The sequence below is a fragment of the Triticum urartu genome, chromosome 1A (genome assembly GCF_056163025.1).
Source record: "Triticum urartu cultivar PI428250 chromosome 1A, HENAU_Tu73, whole genome shotgun sequence".
Lineage (NCBI taxonomy): Eukaryota > Viridiplantae > Streptophyta > Magnoliopsida > Poales > Poaceae > Triticum > Triticum urartu.
This window is the reverse complement of record NC_141873.1, coordinates 483,505,764-483,520,909: the sequence shown is the minus strand read 5'-3', so window position 1 is coordinate 483,520,909 and position 15,146 is coordinate 483,505,764. Positions and strand designations below refer to the sequence as shown.

At 45.6% G+C, this 15,146-nt stretch overlaps 1 protein-coding gene across 1 annotated transcript; it reads left to right on the top strand.

The window, feature by feature from the left end:
- The first annotated feature begins 3,646 nt into the window (after nt 1–3,646).
- Nucleotides 3,647–10,961, top strand: LOC125528736 (respiratory burst oxidase homolog protein B-like). Its single transcript, XM_087526445.1, has 10 exons — nt 3,647–4,343; nt 4,442–4,598; nt 5,828–5,876; nt 6,525–6,638; nt 6,726–7,640; nt 8,629–8,846; nt 8,935–9,037; nt 9,154–9,233; nt 9,699–10,204; nt 10,682–10,961. Exons 1-10 carry the CDS (start codon nt 3,800–3,802, stop codon nt 10,789–10,791), a joined length of 2,796 nt encoding a protein of 931 aa, XP_087382571.1. The 5' UTR covers nt 3,647–3,799; the 3' UTR covers nt 10,792–10,961.
- Nucleotides 10,962–15,146: the final 4,185 nt, after the last annotated feature.

Genomic DNA, 15,146 nt, shown 5'->3' with positions numbered 1-15,146 from the left:
TGGGACCAGGCCGCCTACCTACCCTGCATCCTTTGCCCGACCTATTAAAATAGTCAGCATATCTGCCACTATGTTAAACATGATCGGTGACATCGGGTCTTCTTGCCTTAGCCCCTTGTGTGTTTGGAAATAGTGACCTATGTCATCATTCACTTTAATCCCTACACTCCCTTTTTGCGTAAAGGAGTCAATCTGGTTTCTCCAGGCCGGATCAAACCTTTCATACGCAAAGCTTGTTGAAGGAAAGGCCATTTAACTTTATCATATGCTTTTTCAAAATCCACTTTAAAAACTACGCCATCAAGTTTTTTTGAGTGGATTTCATGGAGCGTTTCATGCAAGACAACAACCCCTTCAAGGATATTTCTATCAGGCATGAAAGCAGACTGGGACGGATGAACCACAGAATGCGCAATCTGCGTAAGTCTGTTCGTCCCGACCTTGGTGAAGATTTTGAAACTCACATTAAGCAGACATATGGGTCTGAACTGCTCAATGCGAGCAGCGTCTGTCTTCTTAGGAAGAAGAGTTATCGTTCCAAAATTCAGCTTAAACAACTGAAGCTGTCCCTCAAAAAACTCGTGGAACATGGGCATCAAATCTCCCTTAATAAAATGCCAGCACTTTTTGTAGAACTCCGCCGGGAACCCATCCGGTCCTGGAGCCTTATTATTCTCCATTTGTGCAATGGCTTCAAACACCTCTTTCTCAGAGAAAGGAGCAGTCAGGAGCTCATTCTCGGCAGTCTCAAGTTGAGGAACATCCTCAACCCTAGACTCATCTAAGGACACAAAATTCTCTTCCGGGGGACCAAACAACTGCTTATAATAATTGGTAATATAGATTTTCAAATTGTCTTGACCAACTATCGTCCCTTCGTCTTGTTCTAGCTGGAAAATTCTCTTTTTACGATGCTTCCCATTAGCAATCATATGAAAGAATTGAGTATTGTCCTCGCCTTGTACTATCTTGCGAACTTTAGCTCGCAACGCCCACTTCAATTCCTCCTCTCGAAGAAGCTGTTTAAGTCGCATCTCCGCCTCTATCTTTGTCTCCAACTCACTGGAATCCAAGATAGATGTTTCAGCTTTAACTTCAAGGTTTTGAATAAGTAGAGGAAGTCTCTCCTTCTCCGCCTTATAAATACCATGCGTGTGCTTAGCCCATCCTCGAAGGAACCTTCGGAGATGACGAATCTTGCATTGCCATCGCTCGATAGGCGTCCTTCCTCCTGAGTCTTTAGCCCACTCCCGAGCTAACAACTCGAGGAACCCTTCTCTTTCAAACCAGGCAAGTAAGGTTTGACTGAAGTCAAGCCTCGTAAAGTTTGACCAACTTTATAAAAAAAAATACCAACATTCACAATCTGAAATTAATATCAATAGATGTGTCATGACTTAAAGTTTTATATTGTATAATTTTAGCATAGCAGATGTGGATATTTTTTCATATAAATATGATCAAATTTTGTGAAGTTTGACTTCAGATAATTCTAATATGCAAAGTAAAAAGGACCGGAGGAAGTACTGCGTTTATTTTATCATTATAGTACTACTCCCGAAAGCACCGCCTAACTTCCTCCTCCTGCTGACGACTGACCAGTACGCAACAAGAGTGATCAAAATGGCGTCATCGCCTAAAAAAATCAATCTCGAGAAAATAAGGTGCAGCTTCGCGCGGGGAACACCACGTCTGGTATTGAAATGAATCTAGCAGCCATATCAGCAGGTATGATGAACTGAAATAATTTAGCTACACATCAGAGATAATAAGATCGTAAAGATGCCTATATTGTTATAGGAGTGCAGTTGACGACAGTGTTGACTCCGCTGCCCTTGGCGCTGATGCTCAACAACTATCGAACCGGTAGACCTTCACCTGCCCAGATGATGATTGCCGATTGAATATGCAAGATAGCTTTACCGGCCTGCGGTTGGTGTACACAAGGATACATACAATGTGGGTCCCAGAAACAACAGTATTATAAATTAAATATGAGTAGCCGTCATGGAACAACAACAAAACTTTCAGAAACGCTCTGGCTTATCTTACTGGAAAGTGCTACGAAGCAGGTCGACATGTCAAAAGTTTCCGAAGTTGTTGTATATCAAGTCGCGTTGCCCATAACGAAAGCGCAGTCGCACACGCGCAAAAGAAAAACAAATTGAAACAAGACATAGGCAGGGGCAGGGCCTGGCTCGGAGCTTTGGTTTGCACTAGTAGCGTTATGCAATCACTAAACAATCATTGCCCACACGGAAAAAGATTCAAGGATGAGAAAAATGATTGTGAGATATACGAAGAGTTTGTGAACGTTAATACTACAACACAATATATGTACTATCACATATTCGAACGATCCAACCAATTCATGTATTGCTTCGGTACACCCCCTCTAGAAAAGTTTATGATTTCCGATGCAGATTAAAAGTGGAGATTAGAAGGTACCCTTCAATCGAAAAGCAGAGTGTAGTCTTTTGTATCCAAGTCAATCTACTCAATACGTTTGATCTGCAAGCTAATATGGTTATGGCCTTTTTAAGTAACTTTAAAATTCTTGCAAATTTTTTTTGGGGGGGGGGGGGGGGGGGGGGGTACCGAACGAAAACTCTTGTTTTTTCTAGGGGAAGCAAAACCCATTCTTAATATAGCCAATTTGTGACTGTGCACAATTGTCATGTCACTAAGAACCATCACTAGTAATCACTCTTGTAATGGGCTATTAGATTGATTGTTTTGTTCTCACCATTTGTCTTTCTCTTTCCTATACACTTATTATGTTTATTTTGAAGCAAATGTACAGGTGGGCTCTTGCATTAGAACTCACACCCCTCTCATTTTTACTTGTTTCTCCTCCACGTAGACAAAAGTCACAAGTAAGCTAAAAGTGCCCTTCTAATATTGAGTTCGAATGATCCTCCAAAAAAAATCTGAATTTGTTTTGACAACAAACATTGCATAGTTTTATTCCTGCTTGAAATTTCTCGTGATGGAGGTCTGAGAAAAAAAATAACAAAATCAGCACTCCAAAATGCTTTGAAAATAGTCTTTGGAGCTATGATTTTATTTTTTCCGCTAAGAGCATTACCAAAAATTTCAGATTTTTTTTACTATTTGTCTCGATTTTACTGTATGCTTGCTCTAAATCTGGAGCTATATATAGGACTTTGTTTATGCTTGCTCTAAATCTATATAGGAGTACTTTTGCAATGTCTACAACTATCATTGGCATGCAATATCATCTAGATCGTATTGTATTATTCATGTATCAACATCCACGGTTACTTCATTGCACTGTAGTAGAATTGCAGAAACAAATAATTCTATACTTACAACAGATAATTCCTGCACAATTATCTGAAATAATTCAGTCAGTTATTTTAAACTTTTACCTACTGCCTTTCCTAGAAAGAGTGTAGCAACAACTTGACGCAGTAGCGGAATGTTTCATTCCACTGGATGTATTTTATTCAAGCAAGTGGAACATTCCATTCGAATCATATGGAGCAAACAGACCACAATGATAGGTCAACAACATTCCAAGTTACAGTTCACACCGCACCACTACAGTGGCTATAGTGCATGGAGCATCCGTCCCTTATAAATAGTCACCTCCCACTCGTCTCCCTGGCTCTCATCAGGCGCATCCCATCTCTCCTCCTTTGCTACTGCCGGCTGTGCCGAGTGCCGGCACGAGACCTCCGGCAGTGAGTTTCGGAGCGGGCGAGTTAGGTTCTGCCTCCGCATTAGCTGCGGTTTTCGGAGGCTGGGTGCAAACGGGTGAAGCCGGTGGCCAGACATGCCTAACCGGGTGGGCGCCGACTCCGGGGGCGGCGGTGGAGCGGGGGAGCCCGTGGAGGCCAGCGGCGGCGTGCACGAGAGAGTACTGCCACCGGGGAAGAGCGAGCGGTTCGCGGAGCCCGTGTCCGGGCCGCGCGGAGGCGGGGGCGGCAGCGACAGCGACGAGGTGGAGATCACGCTCGACGTGCTGGACGACTCGGTGGTGGTGCGAAGCGTGAAGCCGGTGGCGGGAGGCGGGGACTCGACTGTGACGCCGGAGAAGCGGTCGTCCTCGCACGGCCATGGCGTGCTCAGGAACGCCTCAGCGCGGTTCGAGCAAGTGTCTCAGGGGCTCCGGCGGATCGCGTCCTTCAATCTCCGGGGAGGCGGCCCTAGCCGCATCGACAGGTCCAACTCGAAGCCCGTCGCCACGCACGCGCTCGAGGGTCTCAAGTTCATCAGCGGCACTAACGGCTCCGCCGAGTGGACCGCCGCCGAGGGGATCTTCGACAAAAAAGCCAGGAATGGGCGCCTTCCCCGCTCCAAGTTCGGCAAGTGCATCGGTAAAACACCTCGCCTCGAAGTAAAACATATTATGCGATCAGGACCGATTAATTGTGTGTACGGCTGCGTCTTCACTTACAGTTCCACAATTTCTCAGGTATGAAAGAGGCCGCGTTCGCCGGCGAGTTGTTCGACGCGCTGGCAAGGCGGCGGAACATCACCGGAGAGAGCATCAACAAGTCGGAGCTGCGTGAGTTCTGGGATCAAATTTCAGACACCAGCTTCGACAGCCGCCTGCAGACCTTCCTCGACATGTAAAAGCTCATTAAACTCCGGCCAACTCCATTATCTCTTAATTACTTCGTCCTCCTCAGTTTACTTTGGTTTTGCAGTGTTAACAATATAGCCAACAACTGGCTATATAAGACTGCCATGTCATCAAAAGCTAACAATATCATTCACTAATATTCCTAAAAAATAATATCATTCACTCATGCAATAAAGTTGACTATAAGGTTTACTCTTAGGCTAGTGTTTTTTTTTCACTCTCTCTCTTCCTCTTTCCTCTCATTTACTAGTATTAACTAGGAGCACCTTTAGGGCATTTTCAATGCAAGGTGCCTGTAGAGGCGCTTAGGCAAATAAAATAAATATCATAAAATTAAAAAGCTCACGTAAGCATTCTCCGTTCCAACACTAACCCCTAGTATAGGCGCTAACAAACTCCAACAAGCGTAGCTGTTGCGCCCAGATTTTACCTCATGCGCCAACAAATGAAGTATCATTCTTAAAGCTAATTAAGAAAAGAGTTAGGTACTAGAGCACAGTCCCTTCCTTTTTACTTGTCTTTCTTCTTCACATCGACAAAAATGACATGTAAGTAGGCTTATAACCCACTATTGTATTTTCTCTAAGACACAACTAGATGTGCCCTAAGTATTACACATCTAAGTCCTATGTCATTGATTTTACGCGAAAATTCTTATAGGTATTTCCTTTTTTTATGTTTATTTGAGTCATTTTTTTGCGAGGACTAGGCACATACTAGATCTTCAACGTTCTGTAATTAGTCTAGACTACGGTCCTCCCCATAGATTTGGACCTAATTATCCATCTAATCTTGTCAGCGTTTTTTAATAACTAATCAAGCTCAAAAGTACCCATTTCAAGTTGGTTTTAAAGGAGCCGTACACTGAAGCAGCCCTCACTAACTAATACGAGTACCTAACTCTTTTCTTAATTAGCTTTAAGAATGATACTTATGTTACTTCATTTGCCACTTCCATCTTTAATTACTTGTCGCGTCATCCTTTTACCTATATAGCATGCATGTTACTCTATATTGGTTGTATTAATGCTTCACATTATGAGACGAAGGAAGTATTTTGTTACTCCCGCTATGAGTATCATAAGTACTTAAGTAATATCAGGAGTATGAGAAAGAAGGGAGTATTGTAGCATTTATTTAACCAAAACCACTTAATTTAGCTCTCTTGCTAGACCAACAAGTTACGAATCACGACTTTGATTACGTAACCAACAGGGTGGACAAGAACGACGACGGGAGGATCAGCGAGGACGAGGCCAAACAGGTAAATTTTCACTACTCTTTCAGTGGTTCATTCAAGCGTTCTATATTTGCCGGTTGTGGCTTTTTTTTTCGCTTTTGTTTGTGTATCTGAGATGAGTTTCATATTTTATTGATACCTTAATTAATAAAATGATTGTGTGCATTGCTTGATGCAGAGGCCAAAGGTAATCTTCTTTTTTCAAAAATAAATAAATTATCAAACATCTCCTCATTCTCCAAAAATAGCAAACGGAAGGTGTGTGTTCTGCGATTTTCAACGATGGACGTGTTGAACAATACTCGCTCGACCAGATTGCCATTTCACATCTGCACATAGGTGTCATCAACGTACCAGCACGACATGCTTGTAAGCATGTTCTCGTGACCGATTTTGGTCCTTTTCCCACAAGTTCTGCCGTACTACTCCTTCAGTTCACTAACGTAACACGTTTCAAACATTTCCGGCAACACCAAAAACAGTTTAAAAAGACATTTCTGAAACTTCTTACATTACTGAACAGAGGGAGTACTGACCAAACCAACGAGCCCTTGTTTGGTTCATGTCTTTCGCATCCATTTGCGTAATTATCTTATTGTCTTAGTTTTTTTAACATGAGCAATTTGCCGGAAAATTGACTTTTTGGGGGGCTTATACTGGTTTGCTCTGCAGATCATCACGTTGAGCGTATCGGCGAACAAGCTAACGATGGCCCCGCGACAGTGCGAGGAGTATGCACGTCTCATCATGGAGGCGTTGGACCCCAACGAATTCGGCTACATCGAGGTAGAACAACGGCCTTATTTGCCATGCAAGATTGGTTCGTGTTACTGACGGTGATGCATAGAATTCATGGTAATAACTGGTTTGCAGCTGCACAACCTGAAGATGCTGCTTCTGGAGGCGCCGAGCGAGTCGACAACCAACAGCCACAAGCTCAGCAAGCTGCTGAGCCAGCGTCTCCGCCCGACGACGGATCCCAGCCCCATCCGGCGGTGGTACAAGCGTGCCAAGTGCTCCCTGGAGGACAACTGGCGTCGCTGCTGGGTGATGCTCCTGTGGCTCTCCATCTGCGTGGGCCTCTTCGCCTGGAAGTTCATGCAATACCGCCACCACGCCGTGTTCGGGGTGATGGGCTACTGCGTGTGTGTGGCCAAGGGCGGGGCCGAGACGCTCAAGTTCAACATGGCGCTCACGCTCCTCCCCGTGTGCCGCAACACCATCACTTGGCTCCGGAGCCACACCACTGCGGGACGAATCGTGCCCTTCAACGACAACCTCAAGTTCCACATGGCGATCGCGGTTGGGATCACCGTCGGCGCCGGGCTACACATCATCTCCCACCTGGCATGCGACTTCCCGCGGCTGCTGCACGCCATGGACGACGAGTACGAGCCCATGAAGCCATTCTTCGGGGACGCCAAGCCGCCCAACTACTGGTGGTTCGTGAGGGAGACAGAGGGGTGGACGGGGCTAGTGATGCTCGCGCTCATGGCCGTCGCCTTTACGTTCGCCAGGGCATCGCTCCGCAAGGGGAAGCTCCGCCTTCCCAAGCTCAAGAAGCTCGAGAGCCTCGACAGCAACCCCGAGCCTAGGGAGCTCACCCGCTTCGCCGGGCTCGTCAACGCCTCGTGCAGCCGCCTCACTTGGTTGGTCAACGCCTTGCTCAACCGCTTCACTGGGTACAACGTCTTCTGGTACACACACCACCTCTTCCTCGTCGTCTACGCACTGCTTCTTGTCCATGGACACTTTCTCTACCTCAACAAGAAGTGGCAAAAGAAGTCGGTAAGTATGAGGGTATTTGTTATGCATCTTAGTACTTCTAGGACAAAGTAGTATCGAGTCACCTCTGTTTCGTGGTCGTTGAGTACATAACAACTTCAGAAATATGGTAATACTTCCGTGTGAGTTTATTAGTAGTCCCTGTCATATTTTGTGTCAAAACTTGATTAGCAAAATGTTAATGCATGTCACAAAAATCATATTTTTGGACTCGGTATTTGAATGTAGAGTTGAATGATATTATCTTTGCTAAGTACAACTTATAGTATTATATCTGTTAAATAATAATCATAATATGACGCAAAATACAAGGGGCTAGTAAAAAGGAGAGAGGTAGTATGGATTTTGTTCCCACTTAAGATTACTAGTAATAATGTACGTGCAATGCACATTATATTTGGTAGGATATTGGTTGCACGTTATATTAGGTAAGATATGTTGCACGTTGGTATTTGGTAAGATATCAATTACTTTTTACGCGGGAATGGTAGAATATTAATTACATGACAGATTTCATGGGATATCGTTGTGTCAAAACGTGTTTATAACCAACGGCAGTGATGGGTAATTAGAGCGTTAAACATGTTTGGTGCTTAACATTGGAGCGATTTGAACCGATAGATAAAATGATTTGACGGTCGAGATGATTTGGATCTGCCCCTTTGGGTTTTTTTATATTGGTATAGATATAGATGTGTTTAAGGTAGTTCGGACTTAGGTAGGGGGGGGGGGGGGGGGGGCTTAGGTAATAACTAAATCAGGAATAAAGGCAGTAGTAGTGTCTGTACTTCTAGATCGGCAATTGATTTGCCCAATCAAATACTTGACCAAAAAACTATATGTTTAAAACCTATAACATACAACTAATATTTAGTTGGCCAAATAGATGACCTACATACTAAAATCACATGCATATCGTATGCACCCATCTAGAGGTTGAACTATTAATTATTAACTCAATATATGTCTATGCGTGTGCTACTAAGTGCAGACGTGGATGTACCTGGCGGTGCCGATGACCGTGTACGCATGCGAGCGGCTGACGAGGACGCTGCGGTCGAGCGTGAGGTCGGTGAAGAAAGTCAGGGTGGCCGTGCATCCGCACCCGGCGACCCTTCTGTCGCTGCACTTGTCCAAGCCGCAGGGGTTCAGGTACAAGAGCGGGCAGTACGTCTACGTCAAGTGCCTCGACGTCTCGCCATTCCAGTGGTATGTACGCTGCATGCAGCCGGCGGGCACACTTGGTTTAATCACCGATCGGCCAATCCGGCCGTCTGATCAATAGACGAACGTGCAGGCACCCGTTCTCCATCACGTCGGCGCCAGGGGATGACTACGTCAGCGTCCACATCAAAACGCTCGGTGACTGGACCAACCAGCTCAGGAACGCCTTCTTAAAGGTACGTACTCCTACATACCAATGCGATTAGTCGCGTTGATCTCCTCATCACCCTCTAAGTAAAGCTCGTTCATATAAAAAGAAGTTAAAGAGTGTTGTATTGTGTACGAGTCGCAGGTTTGCCCAACACCGACAGAGGGGACGACCGAGATTCTTCGGGCGGAGTACAACCGCGACGAGGCCATGTCCAACCCGAGGTACATACGCGACTATTTTCCTGTGCTTGTGAAATAGTTTCCCTTTTGGTTGTGAAAATTCATCCTGGTGTTTTCATTTCGGTTCATGTGATTATGGAGCACAACTGATTTGATGTGCCATCCCCTGGACTGGAGTGGTCCAACCCAGCCATACTAGTGTCGAAAAATGCATGCAAATGCCATTACTGATAGCACATGAATGAATTTTCAATGTCTAGACAATTCTTCAACACTTTGAGCTTCATGAAGGGATTGAAGACTCCATTGCTTCCAAACTTACTATCGGCTCGTGCTATTTTGCTAAGTCGCCCTCTGTGATGCATTCTTGCGTGAATAAATCTACTACGTATATGTTATCCTTAAGTTTCCGTTCCTTATGTGATCTATGGTCATGTGAATTCATCTTGGTCAATCAATATGACCAGCTTAATTACCGAAAGTAACCGTGTGCTTGCTGTGCTGCAGCCTCCCGAAGGTGCTGATCGACGGGCCGTACGGGGCGCCGGCGCAGGATTACAAGGAGTACGACATCGTGCTACTGGTGGGACTCGGAATCGGTGCAACGCCCATGATCTCGATCATCAAGGACATCATCACCAACGCGAGGCGGCTCGACGGGGACGTTGAGTCCGGCAACGGCAACGGCGGCGGCGCGAGCCCGTTCCGGACCCGCCGGGCCTACTTCTACTGGGTCACCCGTGAGCAGGGCTCCTTGGAGTGGTTCCGCCGGGTCATGGACGAGGTGGACGAGGCCGACGAGAAGCGCATCATCGAGCTCCACAACCACTGCACCAGCGTCTACGAGAAGGGCGACGCCCGGTCGGCGCTCATCGCCATGCTCCAGTCCCTCCACTACGCCAAGAATGGCGTCGACGTCGTCTCCGGCAGCCGCGTCATGACCCACTTCGGCCGGCCAAACTGGGCCCAAGTCTACCAACGCATCGCCGACGAGAACAAGCAAAAACGCGTCGGTCAGTACCATACCGAAACTACATTCCATTTTGCAATACTACTGCTGTACATATTCAGCCATTCGCAACTTCTAGCACCACACGCTTTGTTTGGATAGCATGACGAGCATGCTCGAGAAGACGAGAAGTTGCGCCTTTGAGTCCCAAGTCCCAACCACTGCAGAAAATTTTGTTACTACTTGCCGATGGTTAATTACGACCACCTCCGAAATTTGAGCTGTCAAGTGTAGATAGAAGCATCAAGGTTCTCCACCATAAATTAGTTGAGCTCGGGTATATATATATAGGACTACTCCTAGAATATTTGCCCTTGCCAAATTGAGTCATATCAGTCAAGGCATGACGATCTTCTCGCCTCAATCCAGTCAATAATTAAGAACAGCAGAATCGATCGGCCAGCAACATTTTTAGTGCATGCATAGCATTAGCATTACTTTTCGGAACTGACACTAACTCTGTGTTTCTCGGATATCACAGGAGTGTTCTATTGTGGCGAGCCGGTGCTCACGAACAAGCTGCGCGGGCTCGCAAAGGATTTCTCAAGTAAATCAAGCACAAAATTCGTGTTCCACAGCGAGAATTTCTAGTTTTGTAAGCCATCCAGCCAGAAGAGGTTTATCCTTTTGCGGAACCGTGTTAATTTAGCTCCTAGATTAACACTGTGGCTTCTCTTACTGTGCCCTCCATCCAACATCGTGTGCATTTCTGCACCATTGTGAACAAACTAAACTGACCACTGGACGAATACATTATTAAAGGACATCATTTTCCCGTTTAGTGCCTAGATTTTTGAAATGGTCACCGGGGGGGGGGGGGGGGGGGGGGGGAAGGCTCCCCACCTGAATATATTTCAAAAAGAGGTGAAATGTTTACAAAACTCATGCAGTGCGAGAGGACAGGAAATCACGCCACAGCCCGGCGTGATCCTTAAGTAATGACGTCCGGAGACGGTGAGACCAAAGAATAAGGTCATCTAGAATCGCTTTGATCGTACCTCTCGTATCAATCTCGAGACTCTGGAAAACTTTTTTGTTCCTAGCATCCTAGATTTTCCAGAGAATGAGAAGTAGCAAGAAGGGGCGGATTGTGGACGGCAGGGCAGGCGGCCAGGCGGAGGTGAAGAACTCAGCGATCGGAGAAAACTGAGGTTGAATACCGGTAGCACGCCAAACCCTGCGAGCCGCCGGACAAGTGAAGAAGAGGTGGTCACGGTCCTCCACCGCGCTGTTACAACGAGGACAGGTGTCGGAGCTTAAGAGGTGCTTCTTGCGCAGGTTCTTCTTGGTGTTCAGGCGATCCAAGTAAAATAGCCAACCGAAGATCATCACTCTTCGGCACCCTTGAGTCCCAAACCAAGGCAAGGGCTTGGTCGTTGAGCTGGGTGGATAGGGCAGCATATGCGCCTCGCGTGGTGAAACTTTCACCATTCAGCAGCCTCCTAGTGTCCGGTTCCTGAGAGGTAGACACATCCTGCAACAAAGAGTTGAGAGAGGCAAGTTCTGTGACCGCAGTATTGGTTAGTCGATTACGAAGAGCAAGCTCAATCCCTTCCTGTAAAATATTAGCTACGAGGGCATTTTGTTTGGTGTGGTGGGAGAAGAGAGCAGGGTAGATGATAGCCAGAGGCTCAGGCAGAAGCCAACGATCTAACCAAAAGAAAGTGGACTGTCCATTACCAATGATACAGTGTGAAATCTCTCTCAGGCTCTGCAACTGTTTAAATATAGTTTTTGCAAGGAAGGAGCTGTTACTACCAAAACCAATGTGAAGTGGCGAGTGATGTAAGATCCAATCTTTCCAAGGAAGGTTGGTGGAGTGCATGAACTTGTAAGCAAATTTCAGCAGTAGACAAAAATTTTGTGCACGTAAGTTTTTAACACCTAGACCACCTGCGACTTTTGGAGTGCAAACCTTATCCCAAGCTACCAGGCATTTAACCCCAGAGCAAATCTCCTCATTAGACCAGAAAAAGGTACGTCTGCGTTTATCAATGGCTTCAAGAACACTAATAGGAAGAGAAAAACAGAGCATGAAGTAGGTGGGCAGGCTATCAAGGACAGCAGACAACAAGACGAGTTTACCACCGCGAGAGAGAAGGAGGGCAGCCCAGCCAGAGAGATAGATATCACATCTGTCAATGATTGGCTGGAAGGCCGACGGGGGCAGCTTGTAGGGGGAGAGAGGGAGCCCTAGATATGTTTGGGGGAAGGAGGAGATGTTAGTGGCTAGGTCCGAGGCCATTTTAGTGGCAAGTTCCGAGTCCACATTGAGAGGGATGAAGGTGGTTTTGTGAAAGTTGATTTGGAGACCTGTGGCAGCTGCAAAATTATCTAGGGTTCGCTTCATGTGCGAGGCAGCCTCGGGGGTGGCTTTGACAATAATGAGGGTATCGTCTGCGTATTGAAGGACCGGACAGGGCAGGGTGGGATTGAGAGGGTGCAAGAGAAGCCCATCTTGATTGGCTTTGATAATAAGTTGCTGAAGAATGTTGGCGATAATGATGAAGAGGTAGGGCGAGAGGATCACCCTGGCGTAGTCCATTCTTACACTGGATCCATCTACCCAGGACACCGTTAAGCATGACCGCAGTTGAACTAGTGCAGAGCAAAGATTCGATCCAATCGCACCAACGTAGTGGGAAACCACGAGTACGAAGAGTGCGAAGGAGGGAGGACCAGCAAACAGAGTCGAAGGCTTTACGAAAGTCTAATTTGACAACCAGGGAGGGAGCTTTATGCTTGGCACAGCAATGAAGGATATCGGCCGCGTACAGAAAATTTTCAGAGATGTTACGGCCGGAGAGGAAGCCCGTTTGGTCAGCGTGGACTAGGAGAGGAATGAGTGCCTAGATTAATAATAAGGCACCGTGAGTGACCATTTGGATTGATAATAAGGCATCATGAGTGAGTATTTGGATTTCATTTCTTTGAGAAACATGTATGGCTCTTGAAACCCATGATCAAAGGCTCAAAGCTGCAGCCCCGCAAACTTGAAGATTGAATAAAGCTCTCATGTTCTCTCCAAAAAGACAAGATATAGTAATCACCTCAGACAACAATATTGATCAATCTTTGTCAAAAAACATTCTTAAATGATGGCAAAGATTTATCTCATATGTTAATTAAGAAGAGAATTATTCAGTTAATTAACGAAAAATCGGACAAAAACTGTCACAAACACACAAGATACCCCACACACACCATTATGAAGAAGGCCTCGTCGACGCAGCGCATTGACATCATCACCATCGCTTCTCTTCAAGTAAGCATCAGCCCATCCCTTCTTCCCAGCAAACAACTCTGACTTCACCACAAATGGCCACCAACCCAACGCACACCGAAGAGGTCTTGCGAAGCCACATGAAGATCATGCCAAACACTCAGTCATCCGCGACGGAGACATCGCAGCTCAGATTTTGATGGGGAGCTGCGAAGAAGTATGCAAGGTTGGGCGCCGCAAAACAGTTGTGACAGGTTCTGAAAATGGGCCGTCCATATTAATTAAAGGCTGCCACATAAAAGAGCCCTTTTTAATATACGGAATTTTGCAAATCATATGCACACAAATCTCCTTCTGTGTCAATAAGATCGAACCAGACATGAGGCACCACCAAATTCGGACTAATTAACTCAGCTATAACACCCCTCAAATGGCAATGAGATCTGCATGCCCTGTGGAGCATGTAAACCGCGTACCACCTTTCTTTTATTTCCGAAAGCATCACGTAGCTTCCTCCTCCTAATGAACATGATTTTCTAAGACGCAACAAGACTTGTTTCACAGCAAGGACTAAAGGAACAAGACTGATCAAATGGCGTCATCAACTAAAAATTTAATCTCGAGATAGCAAGGTGCGGTTTCCCGTGGGGAACACGACGTCCGGTATTCAAATCTTGCAGCCGTATGAACAGGCATGATGATGGATTAAAATAGCTTAGTTACTTATCAGATAAGATCATAAAAGATGCTTGTTTTGACAGAAGTGCAGTTGACTCGACCGCTCTTGATGCCGATGCTCAACAAACTTGCGAAGCAGTACACTTCCACGCATCGAATTGATGGTTGTTGTGTTGCGGATTGAAATAATATGATAGCTTAACCGGCCTGCAGTTGGTACTACCCAAGTCCAATATAGGATGAGGTCTTAACCAACGTTATAAATTGAATAGGAAGACTTCGCATAACACTCAAAGTCTTCAAGTATAGTAGCTGCTAGCTGTCATCTATAAACAACAAAATCTTTCAGAAACTCTCAATTGTCCTCTCTGGCTTTATGTAACCGGGAAGTGCTACAAAGCAGGTGCGGCATGTCAAAATGTTCTTAAGTTGTTGTATATCAAGAGTTTAAGACATGTTGTCGTAACAAAAGAAAAGGGGGGACATAGGTAGGCACAGAGCTTTGAATTGTACTAGTAGCATTGTGTAATCACTAAACAATCAATTCTAGTTAGCTTGAGGGACATACAGATACAGGAAAAGATCAAAGATTTAGAGAAATGCTATGTGTATTAGCAGATAATGTTATCGGAAGACTCTTAAATGGTTGTACAGAAATGTCATATTGCTTAATCAAAAGATATAGTTTCTCTGGTTAGAATAATGCACGACAGAAAGCATGATTGTGCAGGTAGGTTGCAACTGTCATAGCAGAAAATCATACGAGTCAACGCCCTGAGAGTCTGGGACACTTGTCATCTAAATGGCAGAATCCTAAGGTAGTGCACTTTAGGTGGATTTTGTCATCGGCTGGGTTTCTTCCATTTGCCACTGTCCTTTGGGCTGAGACTGGAGGAGATGCCGGCGGTACGAAGAACCTGCTTAGATGTTAATAGGATAGTTTGCTATATATCCTACCTTCAAATAGTTGTTAGGGCTTGCTCTTTTGGCTTTCCCTTTTATGCTGCATGTTTTAACAGGCATGTGGCTGTGTTACAAATAGTTT